Below are 15,271 nucleotides of genomic sequence, written 5' to 3'. Positions count from 1 at the left end.
ACTTAATAGGTATTAGCAAATGGCCTGATGAAATCTAACACTGTGTTAGTTGGCTGACCCTAACCCCATTAAATCTTGTGATTTGTCCTTGATAAAGAAGCCATTAAAGATAACTTCAGGAGGTGCCCATCCACAGGATTTGTTTTAGCAGCCCATTTACTCGGGAAAGAGGGAGAAACTGTGGGGAAACTTTCATAAGCAAAAAGACTCACGCAATCTGTCCTGGTGCAACTGTTGAGCACTTGGCTTTTTTGTGGCAGGTATTGTTTGTTTCACAGATGTCCATCATGCTACAGCCTTTCCCAGGTACAAAGTTGGTATAATGCTCTTTGCATTCACAGTGGGACTAAATCAGAAAGATGTGAGAGGGAAGAGAAAATTAATTGTGCTCAAATTGTGGATTTCTGAATAATTTCTGGAACTAGAGTTTGAACACAGTGTCTTAGTTAATCACCTGGTGAGTTCAGACACAAATATAAAGCTGATATTTGTACACACCAGCCTGTGTTTCAGCTCAGGACACTTCACTGAGACATGACCAGGAACTTCAAGAAGCCCTGAATGATTGAGTTCCTTTTTGGCTCTTCAGAGTGTCCAAGCAAACCAGGCCTTTTGAAGTCTTGCTTTTTTGGTGGTGTGAGTTTTATGCACAGAAATTGAAGCCAGTTCCCAACATCATGAATAATATGCAGTCTTTGAAAAGTGCTGTTCATTGTTTTCAAAGACTCAGATTGCTTCTTTCCTTAAACTAAATTTAGACATGTATATGTGGTACCAGTATAAGGACCTTGCAGACAAAATTTAACTGGGAGAAGATTTATTTTGATGCCTTCAGAGCCAAAAAGTCCCAGAAAAAACAACACTATTGCCATTCCTATTTTCAGAGGGGAGCTAAAAGGACTCCCTTCTGGTCAACAGCAGAGCTTATGGTCAAGCTGGGAGTAGTATTTGATTTCCTTGAGAGCTGTTTCCATACCCTCATGGCTTCCTTTTGTAGAGAAAGCATTATTTCTGCTTGGGCAGTTGCACTGACCTTTCCTGGACCGTCATAGATGCAGATGCTGGACTGTGCAGGGCAGCTCCCCCGTGCTGCCTGGCAGGGGTCTATGGGCAGGCAGACGTGGCCATCCCCTGTGAAACCCTCTCGACAGGTGCACTGGTGCTGGTTTGGCCCCAGGTACGCGCACTCGGCGTGAGCATCACACACCTTTCTGGAGCACGGGTTGATGGCTTGTGAAAAAAGAAGTGAAGTCAATGAACCATTGTCCACGGCTCTAAAATTGGAGACAAGGATTTACCAGAGCACCTCCACGTCAAACAAAGCCTGGGCAGACTAAACTTTTCATAACAGCCAAGGCTGAAGTATTGTGGCTGCATGGGGGTGGAAGGCAGGAATGTGTTTTTGCTAACGTAGCAACCAGCTGTTTGCTTTTGAGCAGAAATGATCTCTTAACCTGGCAAATTGAGTTATAAACAGATTAAAGCACGTAACGTGCTCATTAAAATATCACAACTATTTCCTTGTTCTCTGGTGGATTTTAACTAGAGCAGGTCAGGTGGGAGGCATGAGGTCTGTGCAAGCACATGTTAGATCAGTTGGAAAATATTTCTCAATACAATAGGCCTTGGCTGTTTTCTTTCCGGTAGTTAAACAATATAATGTCATCAGTACAGCTGTATGGAAAGCTGTCCAGAAAAGTGCTTTATTCTCAAACACTCTAGTTTGCCACATACTTTCAGGATGGCACTAGAAGCTCACTAGTTATTTCCATGAACCATTTTTTTTAGGCAATTGCATTACTTGCTATTTTTCAAAATCAAGTAGTGCTTGGAGAGCCACTTCTCACACCTTTGTGTCCAGGTTACCTTATGGTTAAGCAAACATTGTATCTAGAAGATGGCATGCCTTAGACCCACCTAAAAAGTGGTGATTCTCACTGTTTTCTCCTCTTTTCCTCCTTTTCTTTCCCCTCAGCTGAGACTGATCTGAGCCAACCTCTAAATTTTGCATCAAGCATTAGATTAAACAATATTCTTTGTTGCAATTGGTCTAGAAAGAACTGATACCATAAGACATGAAGTGAGTAAGGAAAAGAAAATCTGGACTCTTATACATTCAATTTGGGCATTCAGTGGCAAGTTGAGGAGTCTATAAAGACACCATTAAGGTAGAATTTACCTCTAGCTGAGATGCTATTCACTTTGTTTCATGAAAAAAAGGAAAGCTAAGATGAACTAAATGAATGGAGTTTGTGCTTCCTGATGGAACTGAGCTGCCACATGATGGATGTTCAATAAATATAAACCCTTGGTTGCTGTTGTTGATTTTAATGGAAGCAAGCTGTGAGGCTGAATTATACCAAGCAGAGGGATATGACAACAGTGGATTTGTAAGCACTGATGACTCAGGATCCACCTTATGTATTTCAGGGGGGTTGACTTGCTTTAGTCTGATTGCATGGACTGTAGCTCGTTAGCAATTGGATGGATGTGCTTTTGAAACACATTTTAGGATTTCGTTCCATCCTGAAGGAATCTAGTTTGTGCTTTGGAATACGAACACAAGCAAAATTAGATGGTGATACACCAGTAATGGTGATGTATCAAAGAGCTGGGGCAGATTGGAAATTACTCACGTTCACATCGTGTCCTGTCCCCGTGGAAGTTGGGCAGGCAGGAGCATTGCAGCTGCCTTCCACCCTCGGCTGAGACAGCACACCTGGAGTTTGCAGGGCAGCGCAGTGCCTCACACTCGGCTATGGCTGAGGGACAGAGGGACAGGTTAAGCTGTACCTCCACACTGAGAGGCCTTGAGGATCATCTTTGGTTGCTTTTGCATGACTAACCTGAGACCAATTCAGTCTTACCAATTCCACCTGCATCACGGCTGTCACATGGGAAATTCTACTTACGCTGATCGCAGCGCAGCCCTTTGTATCCAGACAAGCAGGTGCATCTTCCATCCCCAGCAATTCCACTGTTGCACACTCCATGAACACAGTCACAAACTACAGGGAGAAAGGGATTTGCTTTACTGAACACAAAGGGTGTTCATTGGTGTTCAGTGGTGTACATTGCCAGTGGTTACTGGCAGCAAGGAATGTCCCAGCCAGCAGCTTTGGCCAAACCAAGCTCTGCTCTGAGTGCCTGAATTTATAGGCTTCCCTGACTGAGGTGATCAATGTTTGAAGTTGCAAATTTCAGTAAATAATACATGAATGTCTGAAAGATGTTAGGAGCCTGGGGTCTGAAAATCTGCACACACACTGTAAACACCAAGCTGACTTGTTGCTAATGCCACGAGACTTGTAAAATTTGACAAACAATCTGAAGCCAAAATTGGACATAATGCATAACACAGACCTCTTTAATAACAGTAAAGATATTGTTTGGTTTTGCTTCAATTCTGTATCTCTCGAGCACCTCAAGAAGAGATGAACTTTGTGACTTTTTTTTTTCTCCTCCCTAAACAGAATTTGTTTAGTTAAAAGCATAATTAATCACAGTAGAGATCTCAGGCTTCCCTCTTACTACAGTTTCTTGTTTCTGGTTGTATTCTGGTTATAAACTCAATGACAATATGCACGCAAGATGATGCATTCCCAGTCCAGGAAACTGTGAGACCCTTCTATAAGTAATTTTTGAGTATACTGAAAAAAATTATAGTTATAACTGTTTGAATTATGGCAGTGATGCTTTTAAAAAAGGCTATTTAGAATTACAGTTAGAAAAGTCTAAAAGATGTACAGAATTGTAGAGCTGATTTTGTTTTTAAGCTGATGTGATGTAGAATATCCTCTTCCCCTTGAGAACATAGCTTGTGTTCATGCAAAACACCTGCAGAAATTAATTGATAACTTCCTACCTATGTTGATAATCATAATATAAAAGCCAGGTATGTCTAAGGTATTGCTGAAAAGCAGTTAGCCACAAATGAACATTGTTTGTAATATATTTATTTTAGAACACTTGGAGGAGCTCAAATATCTGAAAGCTGAAGTGTAAAATATTGCTTAAATTAATATATAATTGAATCCTCCAGTAAGTTCTTGGAAAATAATTACATTCATGATATTAAATTCATTCAAGTACCCTATTTTCATGAAAATGCTGGCTCAGTTACATTTCTGTGTATCAACACTGGCATCCAGTGGACAACTGGTGGAAAAAGGGCTTTTGAGCCAGCAGTGATGTAGGATTAGTGTAGAAAGGCCAACATAGATTATTTAAATTGAGACCATTTGTGACTCCTTAAAAGTAACATTATGTAGATCTTGAGAGAAGAAAATGAGTTTTACTTTGAGATAAGCAACTATTACCACTTAAGAATCAGACTTTTAAATATTTTTTTTCAGGCAGTTTTCTGGTTTTTCAGTGTAATTTTCAGAAAGGGTCAGGAAGTTAAAATAGTAGAGATGATTAAGAAGCAGGCAAAAGTGGAAAATGTTATGTGCATATATACACATATAAACATTTTAAAAAGTGTACACGGCCTTAATTGCTCTTTCAGGCTTCTGCTTCTGCTAGATGTATGGCTAATCAGTGAATTCATCAATCACCCAAACCCCAAAACTAAACACAGACTTTTCCTCACTTTTGACAGAATTGTGTATCTCCCTGGCACAGAGTAGAGCAAAGAGCTCCCTTTTTTTTCCTTTCCCCATCTCTGTGTCCAACAGCAGCTCTTACTGGGAATTCTTTGGGTTCTCTATGCATCTCACTGTGATTTCTGAAAGTCTAAATAGAGCTTTCAATCCTTTCTTTTCCCTTATCAAATAGAGAAAGTTAAAACTTACCTGATGTGCAGTCAGGGCCAAATAAATTGTCTTCAGCACATTTTTCACAGGCTGTCCCACTGAACCCTTTCTGTGAATTATACAATGGAAACCAAAACTTAAATTTCTCATCTAACTCTATACAGATAGATATATGCTTAGCAAGCTGAAAACAGCAACTGGCAAAAGTAAAATAACATAAAAGTTTCCATCAATAGCTACCACAATCTAGAAAACAATCTTGCCCCCACATCTTTTTAAAAAAATGTAGATCTTCAAATCAGATATTCTGAATATCAAGGTAACAATGAAGTACACTAATCAAGCCTAACATCCAAATCAGGCTTACAATTGTTGAATTGTATTTTCTGAATACTTCTACCACTGTCTCTTTTTCACATGTCCCCAGAAGAGGACTTTTGATATAAAGATGAACCAGTAGAGGGGGAAGTAGAAAAGATTAATTTGAATTAATTTGAATGAAAAAGAAGTATTTTGAACCATATAACTTGTTTCTTAAAAATCTATTTACCTGAGGTTAAGCACTACATGTTGCACTCTCAGCAAAGGAACAAGGTATCGAGAGTATAGCCCCATGTAAAAGTACTTTCTATTTAGGGCAAAAAGTCACAAGTAGTAGCACAATTAAAAAAACATAGAGGAACTCAAAACATCTGTCTCAGGAAGGTAAGATGAAAGAACTTTTTTATAATTCCCCCTGAGCACACTCAAGTCAGGAGAAATAATATTGTGAAGATTAATGCAATCCAAGCAAAAAATGAACTCCAAGCTGATCATTGCTGTTTCTGGATTACTTTCCTTTAATGTATTTATACAGTAGAACATATATTACTCCTTGGGATAGCTTGCATGCTATTGTTGTATTTTATTTTCATTTAAAAGAAAGGATGTACCTGACAAGTGCATGTTCCATTCCCAGTAATGCCCTGTGAGCAGAGTCCTCTCCTGTTGCATGGTGATGCAGCTCCTCCTGGACATGCTGGAAATACAATGGTTAAGCCATCAGTCACCTTGCTCTGACCCTTGTGCTCCCCTTGGATGGATTGATAATTTGCTCTCAGGATTTTATTTGATGCTAAATTAGAGTTTAATAAACCTTTTTTTTTTCCACCAAAAATTGCACTTGCATTATGTGGGGTATTTTTCCTTTTCCCTGCTACCTTTATAAAACTGTGATAATTGATTCAAACGATCTTGGAAATTGCAATATCTAGATATCTCACAACCAAATCCTGTCCAAGGGGCTGTGGTCACTAATCAAACAGGTGTGCCAAAGGTGTGCTATGGTCTTCAGTGCCTCTGGTGCTAAAATCATGGTTAAGGCAGTGGTATAGAAGGTGAGACAGTCTGAACAAAAGCCCCAGCCAGGAGGATGAGATAAGAAAAAATCACCATATTTATAATGAAATAGTCAATTTATTTTTGTCTGAAAGGTTTCCAAGATTCAAATCTTTACTGAAAGATTGCCTGCAGGAAGTGTATAGTACAGTGTTTTTTAGTCAGATCATTCTGTCAGATTTTCTCTCCTGTAGGGATACTTTTAGTTTTTACAGTTGTCCTGTTCCTCCTTGTAAATGATCCATTAACTCTCTTCCATAAACCTTTCCTTCCTGTAATTAGGATTCCCATTAAGTACCATAATTTTGATACAGGTGGTATCTAAATGTACCAAACTCCTACTGGCCTCACAGAAGCTCTGCTGTACCTAAATAGTGAGATTTATTGCTTATGAAGAGTCTCAGAGTTTGTTCTGTGTGGGTGGAGATGAGCAGCACCAGATTTATGCTCCCCCTGCCTAAGTTAATACTGATTTAAAGTATTAAGGTAATGTGGAAGTTTTAGTAGAAATGAATTTGATTTGGAGTGATGGGCAAATAAGAGGATGTGCATATGTGTGCACTCAATTCCACTGAAAGCTTTGGCTTTATACCAGTCTGTTAATATTTCTTAATTTATTCCTTAATGTAGTCTGAGGTTTATTGCATCTGTATAAGCTTCTTTTGAAAAAAACAGAACATTTAATGATGAACATTTTAGTGCTGTTTATCTCATACAGACTGAAATAATAAGATGCTTTAAAAATGTAGGTTAAATAACTAAAAATGAGGGAAAGTAATAAATGCATATGCTTTAATCTTTAAAGTGGCTTTTAGTGAATCTTGTTTTCTGGCTACCATATGACAGCTAACCTTAAGGATTCATGGAAACTGTTCAATATTTGCACAGAATGAAAAAAAATTATTTGCACTGGTGCTTTAATTGAATGTAAAATGATAGAGAAAACTTAGAGTTCATGGTATAATTCCTAGGAAAAGTTACTTTAAAATTGTTTGACAAAGCCTTTTTTTTTTTTTTTTTTTTTTTTTTTTTTTTGCCATTGGCATTCATTGCATTCCTTGTCTTCACTGCATCTTGTCTCTTGTTTTGATAGCAGCACCAAGGGATAGCTTTATCAAAAGTTGGGTAAATTACCATGCTGTTGTACAAGATAAAGTGCTTCCTGCAACCAGCAGGGCCACAGGAGGCAGTGCTGGGACACTGGAGCAGTGCTGGCACAGTCACCTGCTGCCACCCCAGGGAGAAGACAGACCTTTGCTTTTATTGGGGATGCTTGTTGAAAAGCAGTAAGAAAGAGATGCTCTTGCTTATCTCTTAACAGCTGCCAGAGTGTGAAGGCCAAGTCTTTGAATCTAGGCCAAAAGAACCTAAATCTATCAGCATGTTTTCCCTTCCTGGACTTAAATTCAGCACTTTCCAAGTGCTATCAAATAGAACCTCTTAAAGCACTTGTCTTTGCCTGACTCCCTGTGAGGCTGAAGCAGTGAAAAATATTTGAAAAGAAGTATTTTGAATCATATAATTTGATAGCATTAGATTTAGTATCTTTCCTCTTGGCCTTTATTTTTTCTTCTCCCATTTCCACCCCTTTATTCTTACAGTTCTTTCTACCCTGTTGGTCATGCAGCTCCTGCTGCATCTGAATTCCACCAGCTGTAATACCTGTGGCTGGATGATGCTGACAGTGTGGAAAGGCTGTGCTCTTTCCCCCTGGACCTTTACTGAACCTGTCCTTTTCTCTCTTGACTTGATGACTTTTTACAGAGGGATTGGTGTGCAGCTGTGGGGAGGGAACGGGACAAAAGAGCTTTCATTCATTCTGTGTGTTTCAGCATGTGCTATCATTTAAGGAAGTCAGAGTGCTATTTAAGACCTAATTCTGTCCTTGCCATCAGATGCTAAATGTGAAGTAAACCCCTAGTCAGGGATTTTTGCCCAGCCTCAGGAAGGACCATCTTTCCTCCAAATATTTCAACTTGTGCCATATCCTATTACAGAAGTTGTGATAACCTAGAGATAAGTATTTTCTTTTCCTCCAAATGAAAGCAGAAACAATGCCGAGACCTTGATTCTTTGCTTTTTGGGGTCAGGAAGTTTGTCCAAAGGAAGGGAGGGTTTTCTTGCCTTTGCAGTCTCCTTCACACAGGGTGCAGGCAGGGCTCTGACACTGGGGCAGGGGACTCTGCCCCTCTCCAGAAATTCTGCAGCCCCTTGTGGGCTGTCCAGAGCACCCTGACTATGGGGTGGTGAGGTAAGTTTGGTGGTGGGCTGCCAAACCACCCCACAAGTCACTCTGCTCAGAAGACATGAGCACACACTGAACACCCAGCCTGTCTTTTCTCTTAAACTTGCTGTGAGCTGCAGCTGGATTGCTTTCCTTTAGCAGATTAGAGACTGGTATTTAAATAATAGCTTGGGCTGAAATTATAATTTTTTAAAAATCTATTTTGTGGATGAAGGACCTCACAGACATGGAAAAAGAACTTGAGGTCATTAACTAAAGGAAAAAACACTGGCTGGGCAGAGAAACTTCCTCTGTGGGTCTGTATGCCTTTCTTGGTAGCCTGAGATTTGATGCATGTGTGGAGATACTGAAGAGCTTTTCCTGAGGAAGGGCAGCAGGAGGAGAGGCACTCCTTGTTTCAGTAATGGCCTTCAGCATTCACAGGCAGTTCAAGAAGCTGTTTCAAGATGAGCTGAAAGAAAAGATCCACCCTGCATCACAAAGTCAAGAATTGGGGAGATTTGGAAATATTTCAGTTGCAGATGAGGGTGGTTTGGACCTAAAATTTAAACATTTAAATTTTTAGTTTGAAACTCCTAGCTTTTAAAATCCATTTTGGGGATCCTCCTGAACGAAATGATTTTGCAGGCATTGGCTGTAATGATTTGTTTTGAGAATCTCAAAAATCTAGGAGGTTTTCTGAGGCTCTTTACATTTTTCTATTAATTTTTCTTTTTAAAGGAAAATTTGAACATCTGTTTTTCTTCAAATCCACAAAGTTTTACCCGAAAACTGCTATTTATTTCTACTTTTATAACAAGCTATGAGGAGCAAACTTCTCACAGCAATAATTTCTGAAAAGAAAAAAAGTTGTTGCTTTATTTCTGCTCAAATCCTACATGAAAGTAAAACCCCAAAGCCCTGAACAACTTACCCATGCAGTCTGGGCCCCAGTGGCCCTGGCAGCACTCGGGTTGCTCAAATTCCTTCACACAACGATGCCGACAGCCCGGAAAAGAAAGTGTGTGGGTTTTAATTTCCAGGTAATACCTGTGGAAAAGAAGTTAGAGCTGCTTTAAAGTACTTACAAACCTCCTGTGGGAAAAAATGAAATCCTTAAGTTCTTCTTTCAGTGTCAGACGAGAGTTCTTTAAGCTTGATTGCATTGATCTACATGTTTTTCTTCTTCATTAAAACATACATTGGATGCCAAGGTCTAAAAAGATCCTTGGAGCTGTTTCTCTTGGATGGTGTATTTATCGTCCCATCCCAGCCTAAATACAGCACATTTCTCTACATTTTGATTTGAAAAAAGTCTAAAAATTCTTTAATATCAAGGTTCTTTAAATGCTAAGTTAGCTCAAAATAGTTACATTTTCTCTAAAGTAGCTACATTTTCTCTAAAATACTGCTTTTTAAAAATTTTTTATTTTTTTTCCCAATTGGAATGTCAAGATGTCAAATTAGTTTTGAGATATCTCTTCCTGTCCTTCACCCTCACAGCTCCTTGAGAAGTGTGAAAAATACTTTATTTATATACTGTATAAGATTAATACATAAATATAACAAAATATAATATTACATATTTATCATATGTTTTTGTATCATTCATATCAAGTGTGCAGAATAACTATAGAAGAGACTCTATTATACTGTTCCAGAGAAAATCTGTTAGAACACCAATAGCAATATTTATTTTCCTCTTATATCATTGCTGTTTAACTCCAAGCATCAAATATCCTGAATGCATCTTGAATGAGTTCTGGAGTTAGTGAAGCCAATGGTAAATGTTGCATTTCCAAGAAAATTGCATAGACTAGAGAATTTTTGATATGTGTGAACGTTTTCTAGTCACTGGAGAACAATATTGATGAGAAAAGCTCTGACAGAGGAGATACCTGCAGTCTGGTGTCCCTGTCCCATTGGTAATTTTGGTGTAACCAGCAGGGCACTGGGTGTCAAGGTTTAAAGAGCAAGGTACACATTTGGTTTTCACTCTAATGAGCAGCTTTTGATCACATTGCTTCTTCACCTGAAATGGGAGAAAAATAATTAACAAGAAGAAATACTATCCCAAATGACATCGCTGAAAAATGACAAGTTTAACTCAGTTTTCTTCTCACTCACAGCTCTTTTCTGTTCAGCAGGAGCTCCTTGTTTTGGAGCTAAACCAGGTAATAGACCACATGTTAGTGCTTTGTAAAAGCTTTGCTTGCACAAAATATGTCCAACCACTGCAAGATAAACCCTTCAAAGTCTAATATTTTTCCTAAGAGTGGTCAATCAAAAAATGCTTAGTTTGTCAGACTTAAAAACCAGGTTACAGGGACAGCATCAGCCTGCAGAATGTTAGTTCCAAAGTTGCTGACAAGTGCCTTCCCCACTCAAAGGCAAAATTAAACAGGTTGTGAAGGAGGAAAAGTAAATGTATTTATCTAAAGGGCTGTGGCTCTTATTTTCAAATTGGTGTCAAAGAATGACATCTTGCTTTGCATTCAAATCTGGTGGAGGTGTTGGGCCTGACCCAGAAGACACTGAGAAGAGCAGACCTGTTTTTTTTTTTTTTTAGATCTGTTTTTATGAGTCTATTAAAGCAGTTAAGTCGCTTCTGAACTGCATATAATGCTGACTTCATCTTCTTTCTTCCTAGAATTTGTAGAAGTTCATAATTCACAAATAGTGAGAAGTGACCTAATTCAGAATACAGTTTTTAAAAACCAGCAACACAACCCTGTTCAATCCAGAGAGTCCTGGACCTTCTGGGCACTCATGGGATGCTGCAGCCTCTGCAGAACCTCACAGCTGGTCTGGGTGGGTACCTGGCACCTTGGGCAGGATTTTTCCATGTCCATGGTGCTCCTGGATGGAGCCCTCACTCAGCAGTTTTTCCCCTTGACAGCTGGACATTGCAGCAGCAAAGTTTGTGAGGAGATATCACAGGCACTGATAAGGAGATTTTGCTTCATAACCTCTGAGACACTGTATGTGATTACCACCAGCCACATATAAGCACATTTCAACATCTATCTGTCATATTTTAGTCTTCATAAGTGCACTGTTGAAGTCTGGTCTGGGTAACACGAAATATTTGGGTAGTGAAACCCTTTTGCTGTGTAGATGCTTTTTAGTTTAAAGTAAAAATGTGACCTTTTCCCAGATGTAGGTATAATGTGGATACAGCTTGAAAAGACATTTGGTTGCCATAAAAAAGGCATCCCACAAAATTTCATTTTTGGAAAAATAAAATTAATTGAGTGTTTTGAAAAGGAAAAATTTAAATTAAAATGACCTGTGCCTTTTCTATACACCAGCTGCAAAACACTGTTATTGAATGGTAACATTATTTCCACTTTCTCCCAATTCCTCATTTTCCCTTTTTGCTTTTAGAGAAAATGGAAGAAAGTTGACTTCTTAGTGTCTCTTCTTTTAGTGTCACCTCTTTTAATCTTTTTAAAAAGTAAAATAATAACTTTAACATATTTCCCTATAATTTTTGTACATTTCAATGTACAGTGTTTCAATATTTCCATTTAAAAACTGCTACCAATAAACAACAAAACACCTGAATGTCTTCCTTTACCCCTTTCTAATTTCTCTCTGTCCTTTTGTTTCCTCTTCTAAATCTGCCTCTCTACAAGAGTGGTGAAAACAGGTGTTGTGAAATTCCACAGATTCATTGTATTTGTACATGACAAATGCACCACTTCCCCAAAGGTCTACAAACCCTTTAATTACATTTATAACTTTGTATTACTACTTTAAATAGCTCAATTCCTTAGATTTTTATCCCTTTCTTGTCTAAAATAGCTTTTCCTCCTTTTAGTTACTAGAAACAGATAATTTTCACTATAGAAAAAATTTCTGCTTTCATCTTCTGATTTAGCAGAAATCCCAATCAATTTCTTTTGATAAATGCATAATTTACAATCTTTTGTCACACATGCCAGTTTTAGAGACTTTTTCAGCGTGCTTAGGCTGTATCACTTGAGTCAAATTCTCATGCAGAACAAACAGATGCATTGCTGTTATTTCAGGTGACTGAATTACATAGCTCCTAGGTTCTTAATTCATTGTCATATGCACCAGTGACTGCTTAAGTGGGTTTTTCTGCTATAAGATACAGTATCTGATAGCTGTTCTCTCCATAATGCAGAGTAATATAGACAAATAATAATCCATTATGTAAAAAGGTTCTACTTACCTCATCTTGGACTTGTGATGTCAAGCATAGTTTCATTGCAACCAAAAAATAAAACAAAAATAAAACCCCTGGACTTTTCCCCATTGTGAATTGGACTTTTTCCTTTTGGAGCCGTCCAAGAATGAAAACTGAAATTCTGATGTAAAATTATTGTTAGAGGTGCTGTTTCTTCTTCATTCTCAGGCAAATACTTTTAACAGGAGTCTTGTCTTCCCCAAAGTAAATGAATGAAGGATAAGGCATGCAGAGCTTGCCCAGGCAGGAGAGATTCCAAAATGCAGGGTATTTGCTGAAAGCTCTCCCTGGAAAGCTGAATAAAGCCCCCCTGCTGAATGGCAGGATATCCTGACAGGGCTCCAATCATTTAATCCTCCCTCTGGAGCTGGTGATAGTACAAAACCAAGGACACTGAACTGTTATGACAGAGGATGATTTCTACTCTTAGGTGAGCATGGATAGGGGCTGGAGTAGCTACTGTGCTTCTTATTATTACAGTTATTTAACTGATCTCAGGGAGAGCAAAGGATTTCTGGAATAACACAGTTATTTCCTAATAACACACGGATAGGTCACCCCAATGTGGGTTCTGGCAGAAATACAACTGATTTTATCTCAGGAGGCCAAAAGAACATCCCCAGATTTGGTTAGCCAGATAAAAAGGGGCATATTTTTCTTGCCTTTTGCTATTTCTGTTACATAGTTTTGACTGGTTTTCTGGTGCTAAGGAGAGGAAAATTGACTCATCTATATTACTTGGATATGATTGGGAGAGATGAATATTCAGATTTGCCAAAAGAACTTTGATTTTGCCATTTTGATTTTCCTAAAGCAAGACTTTTTCTTTCATCTCAGAGTTTTCGAGCTCATTTCTAGTGCTGCTCTTTGCCATTGCTCTGGTCAGCCTTGTTAGGGCAGGCTCTCTCATGTCTCAAATACACAATAATTTGGCTCCTTCCAGTTTTTCAGCTTTGCCTGGTCCCCACGACTTTAGGATTTTTTCTGTTATTATAAGATGCTCCTTAAGGGTGCCTTAATACAAAGCTGTGCTTCCTAACACTTTGTCTTTAACTCTGTGTGGTTTTCCTAAAGAACTGAGTGGTGATAAACATATAACATAACATACAAATCCATCTACTTTTGTTATATGCTCTGAAAGAACGCTGCAAAATGGCTGGAGGTGGCAGGGCAAGGTGTTTCCTGTGCACTCATCAGATCCTGTTCCTTTCTCTATATGAGGAGGAAAGTAAATCATTCCTTGTTTGTGCAGACATGATAACAGCCAGGGTTGTGATGGACATGCTCACATGTATGTTCCCAAGAAGGGGTGTTTCTTTTTTCTGAGGTCAAGGTTTCACATTAGTTTGGCTTTGCATACCACGTACAGTCTGGCCTGGTGGAAGGGATGGCTCGGCTCTTACTCCAAAAGAAGAATCCTGGAGGATCTCCTCTTCTGGTTGCTGATAGCCCATGGCCACATCCCATTCTCTGGGGGAGTTGGGGAGCCAGACTTACCCTCCCTCTTCTGCAGAAGTGCCTGTGGGAGCATGGGCAGAGTGGCTGTCTGGTCAGGTCTGTGCCACCTGGGCAAAACACGTCTGCAGGTCCCTGTGTGCTGCTGCAGGAGCTGAGAGCTTCTTCAGCAGCTTGGGGTCAGCTGGGTCTCCTGCCTGTCACCACTTCAGCAGGGCAGTGCTGAAAGGAGCTGTAAATCAAGCACGTCCCTTTCCTGTCCTGTACACTGAGATAAAAACTAACAGCATCAGCTCTCTTGTTATCTGCTCTTGCCTCTTGTATAGGCATTTGTGTGAAGTAAACTCTTTCTCCCTTTCCTTCCTCTCTCTTCTCATCAGAGCATGGCCTCCTCATAACTGCTATGATGATTGCTTTCCTTGTTCCAGAGGGACCAGCCACCCTTTCCTCCTGCTGGTGACGGGCATTTTCCTTATTCATGGATGTTACAGGCTGTGCCAGGCTCTGGCTACAGCTCTACCCCACTTTGGGCAAAAATTTGGGCTAAAAGGTCACCTGGCACACAGGGTGGGGGTCCCTGGGCCTTTGGGGTGGGAAGGTGGCACCTCAGTGCTTGAAGAACCTGTGGCAGGGTGCCAGCCTGGGAGCTGCCTTCCTAAAAGCTGGGATCAGTTTGGCATGGGGAGCCCAGCCAAGCCTTCCTCCTCAGATGCCCTTGTCTCAGCTGCTAGTCACCCTTCTACCCCTGAAAATTTCAGGTTGCAGCCTGTGAAAAAGATTATTAAGAGTCACTGTGTGTGCTTTAATACTGCAAATACCCCATGCCAGGGCATTCCCTTATGTGTGTCACAGTTTGGCTCTGCTATTGCATTCCTGGACTGGATGCTCCTACTTCAGGTAATTGTGAACTAGTCCTTTTACTTTCTTCATTCACTTACAGCCTCTCCCCAAGTTACTTCATCTATTTTTGTGCTGTAAATGTCAACCAACCAGAGAAAACATGATGGCTCATTTATGTAGATGTTTTTTAAAACAGTGTTTATGTTTATTTCAACATCACAATGAGGTAGCTGCTCTTCCTTAGAGCCAAGTTCATGAGGTCAGTTCAAAAGTAAATCAAAATCAGCAGAGATACAGATGTGATGGTTGCAGCACTGTTTTTGTTCTACACAGTTTTGGTGACCACACGCTTTTCTGTATTTAAATTTTTTTTAATTGAGTATTGACCATATAGCTTGCATT

At 39.5% G+C, this 15,271-nt stretch overlaps 1 protein-coding gene across 2 annotated transcripts in view; it reads right to left on the bottom strand.

Annotated features, from left to right (window-relative positions):
• The window catches only part of STAB2 (stabilin 2), a 73,909-nt gene extending 61,065 nt beyond the window's left edge, over positions 1 to 12,844 (bottom strand). For both annotated transcript variants that reach the window (XM_079304299.1, XM_079304298.1), the window contains exons 1-9: positions 12,560 to 12,844; positions 10,257 to 10,390; positions 9,293 to 9,408; positions 5,690 to 5,775; positions 4,797 to 4,866; positions 2,913 to 3,008; positions 2,637 to 2,762; positions 1,034 to 1,230; positions 213 to 346 (exon numbers count right to left, since the gene is read on the bottom strand). In XM_079304299.1, coding sequence (XP_079160425.1) covers positions 213 to 346; positions 1,034 to 1,230; positions 2,637 to 2,762; positions 2,913 to 3,008; positions 4,797 to 4,866; positions 5,690 to 5,775; positions 9,293 to 9,408; positions 10,257 to 10,390; positions 12,560 to 12,643 — 1,043 coding nt within the window. In that variant the 5' untranslated portion in view covers positions 12,644 to 12,844. The remainder of the gene's footprint in view (positions 1 to 212; positions 347 to 1,033; positions 1,231 to 2,636; positions 2,763 to 2,912; positions 3,009 to 4,796; positions 4,867 to 5,689; positions 5,776 to 9,292; positions 9,409 to 10,256; positions 10,391 to 12,559) is intronic.
• Between the last annotated feature and the right edge of the window lie 2,427 nt (positions 12,845 to 15,271).

This window comes from Erithacus rubecula (genome assembly GCF_903797595.1).
Source record: "Erithacus rubecula genome assembly, chromosome: 4".
NCBI lineage: Eukaryota > Metazoa > Chordata > Aves > Passeriformes > Muscicapidae > Erithacus > Erithacus rubecula.
The sequence above is the reverse complement of the archived record's forward strand: the minus strand, read 5'-3'. Positions and strand labels throughout refer to the sequence as shown.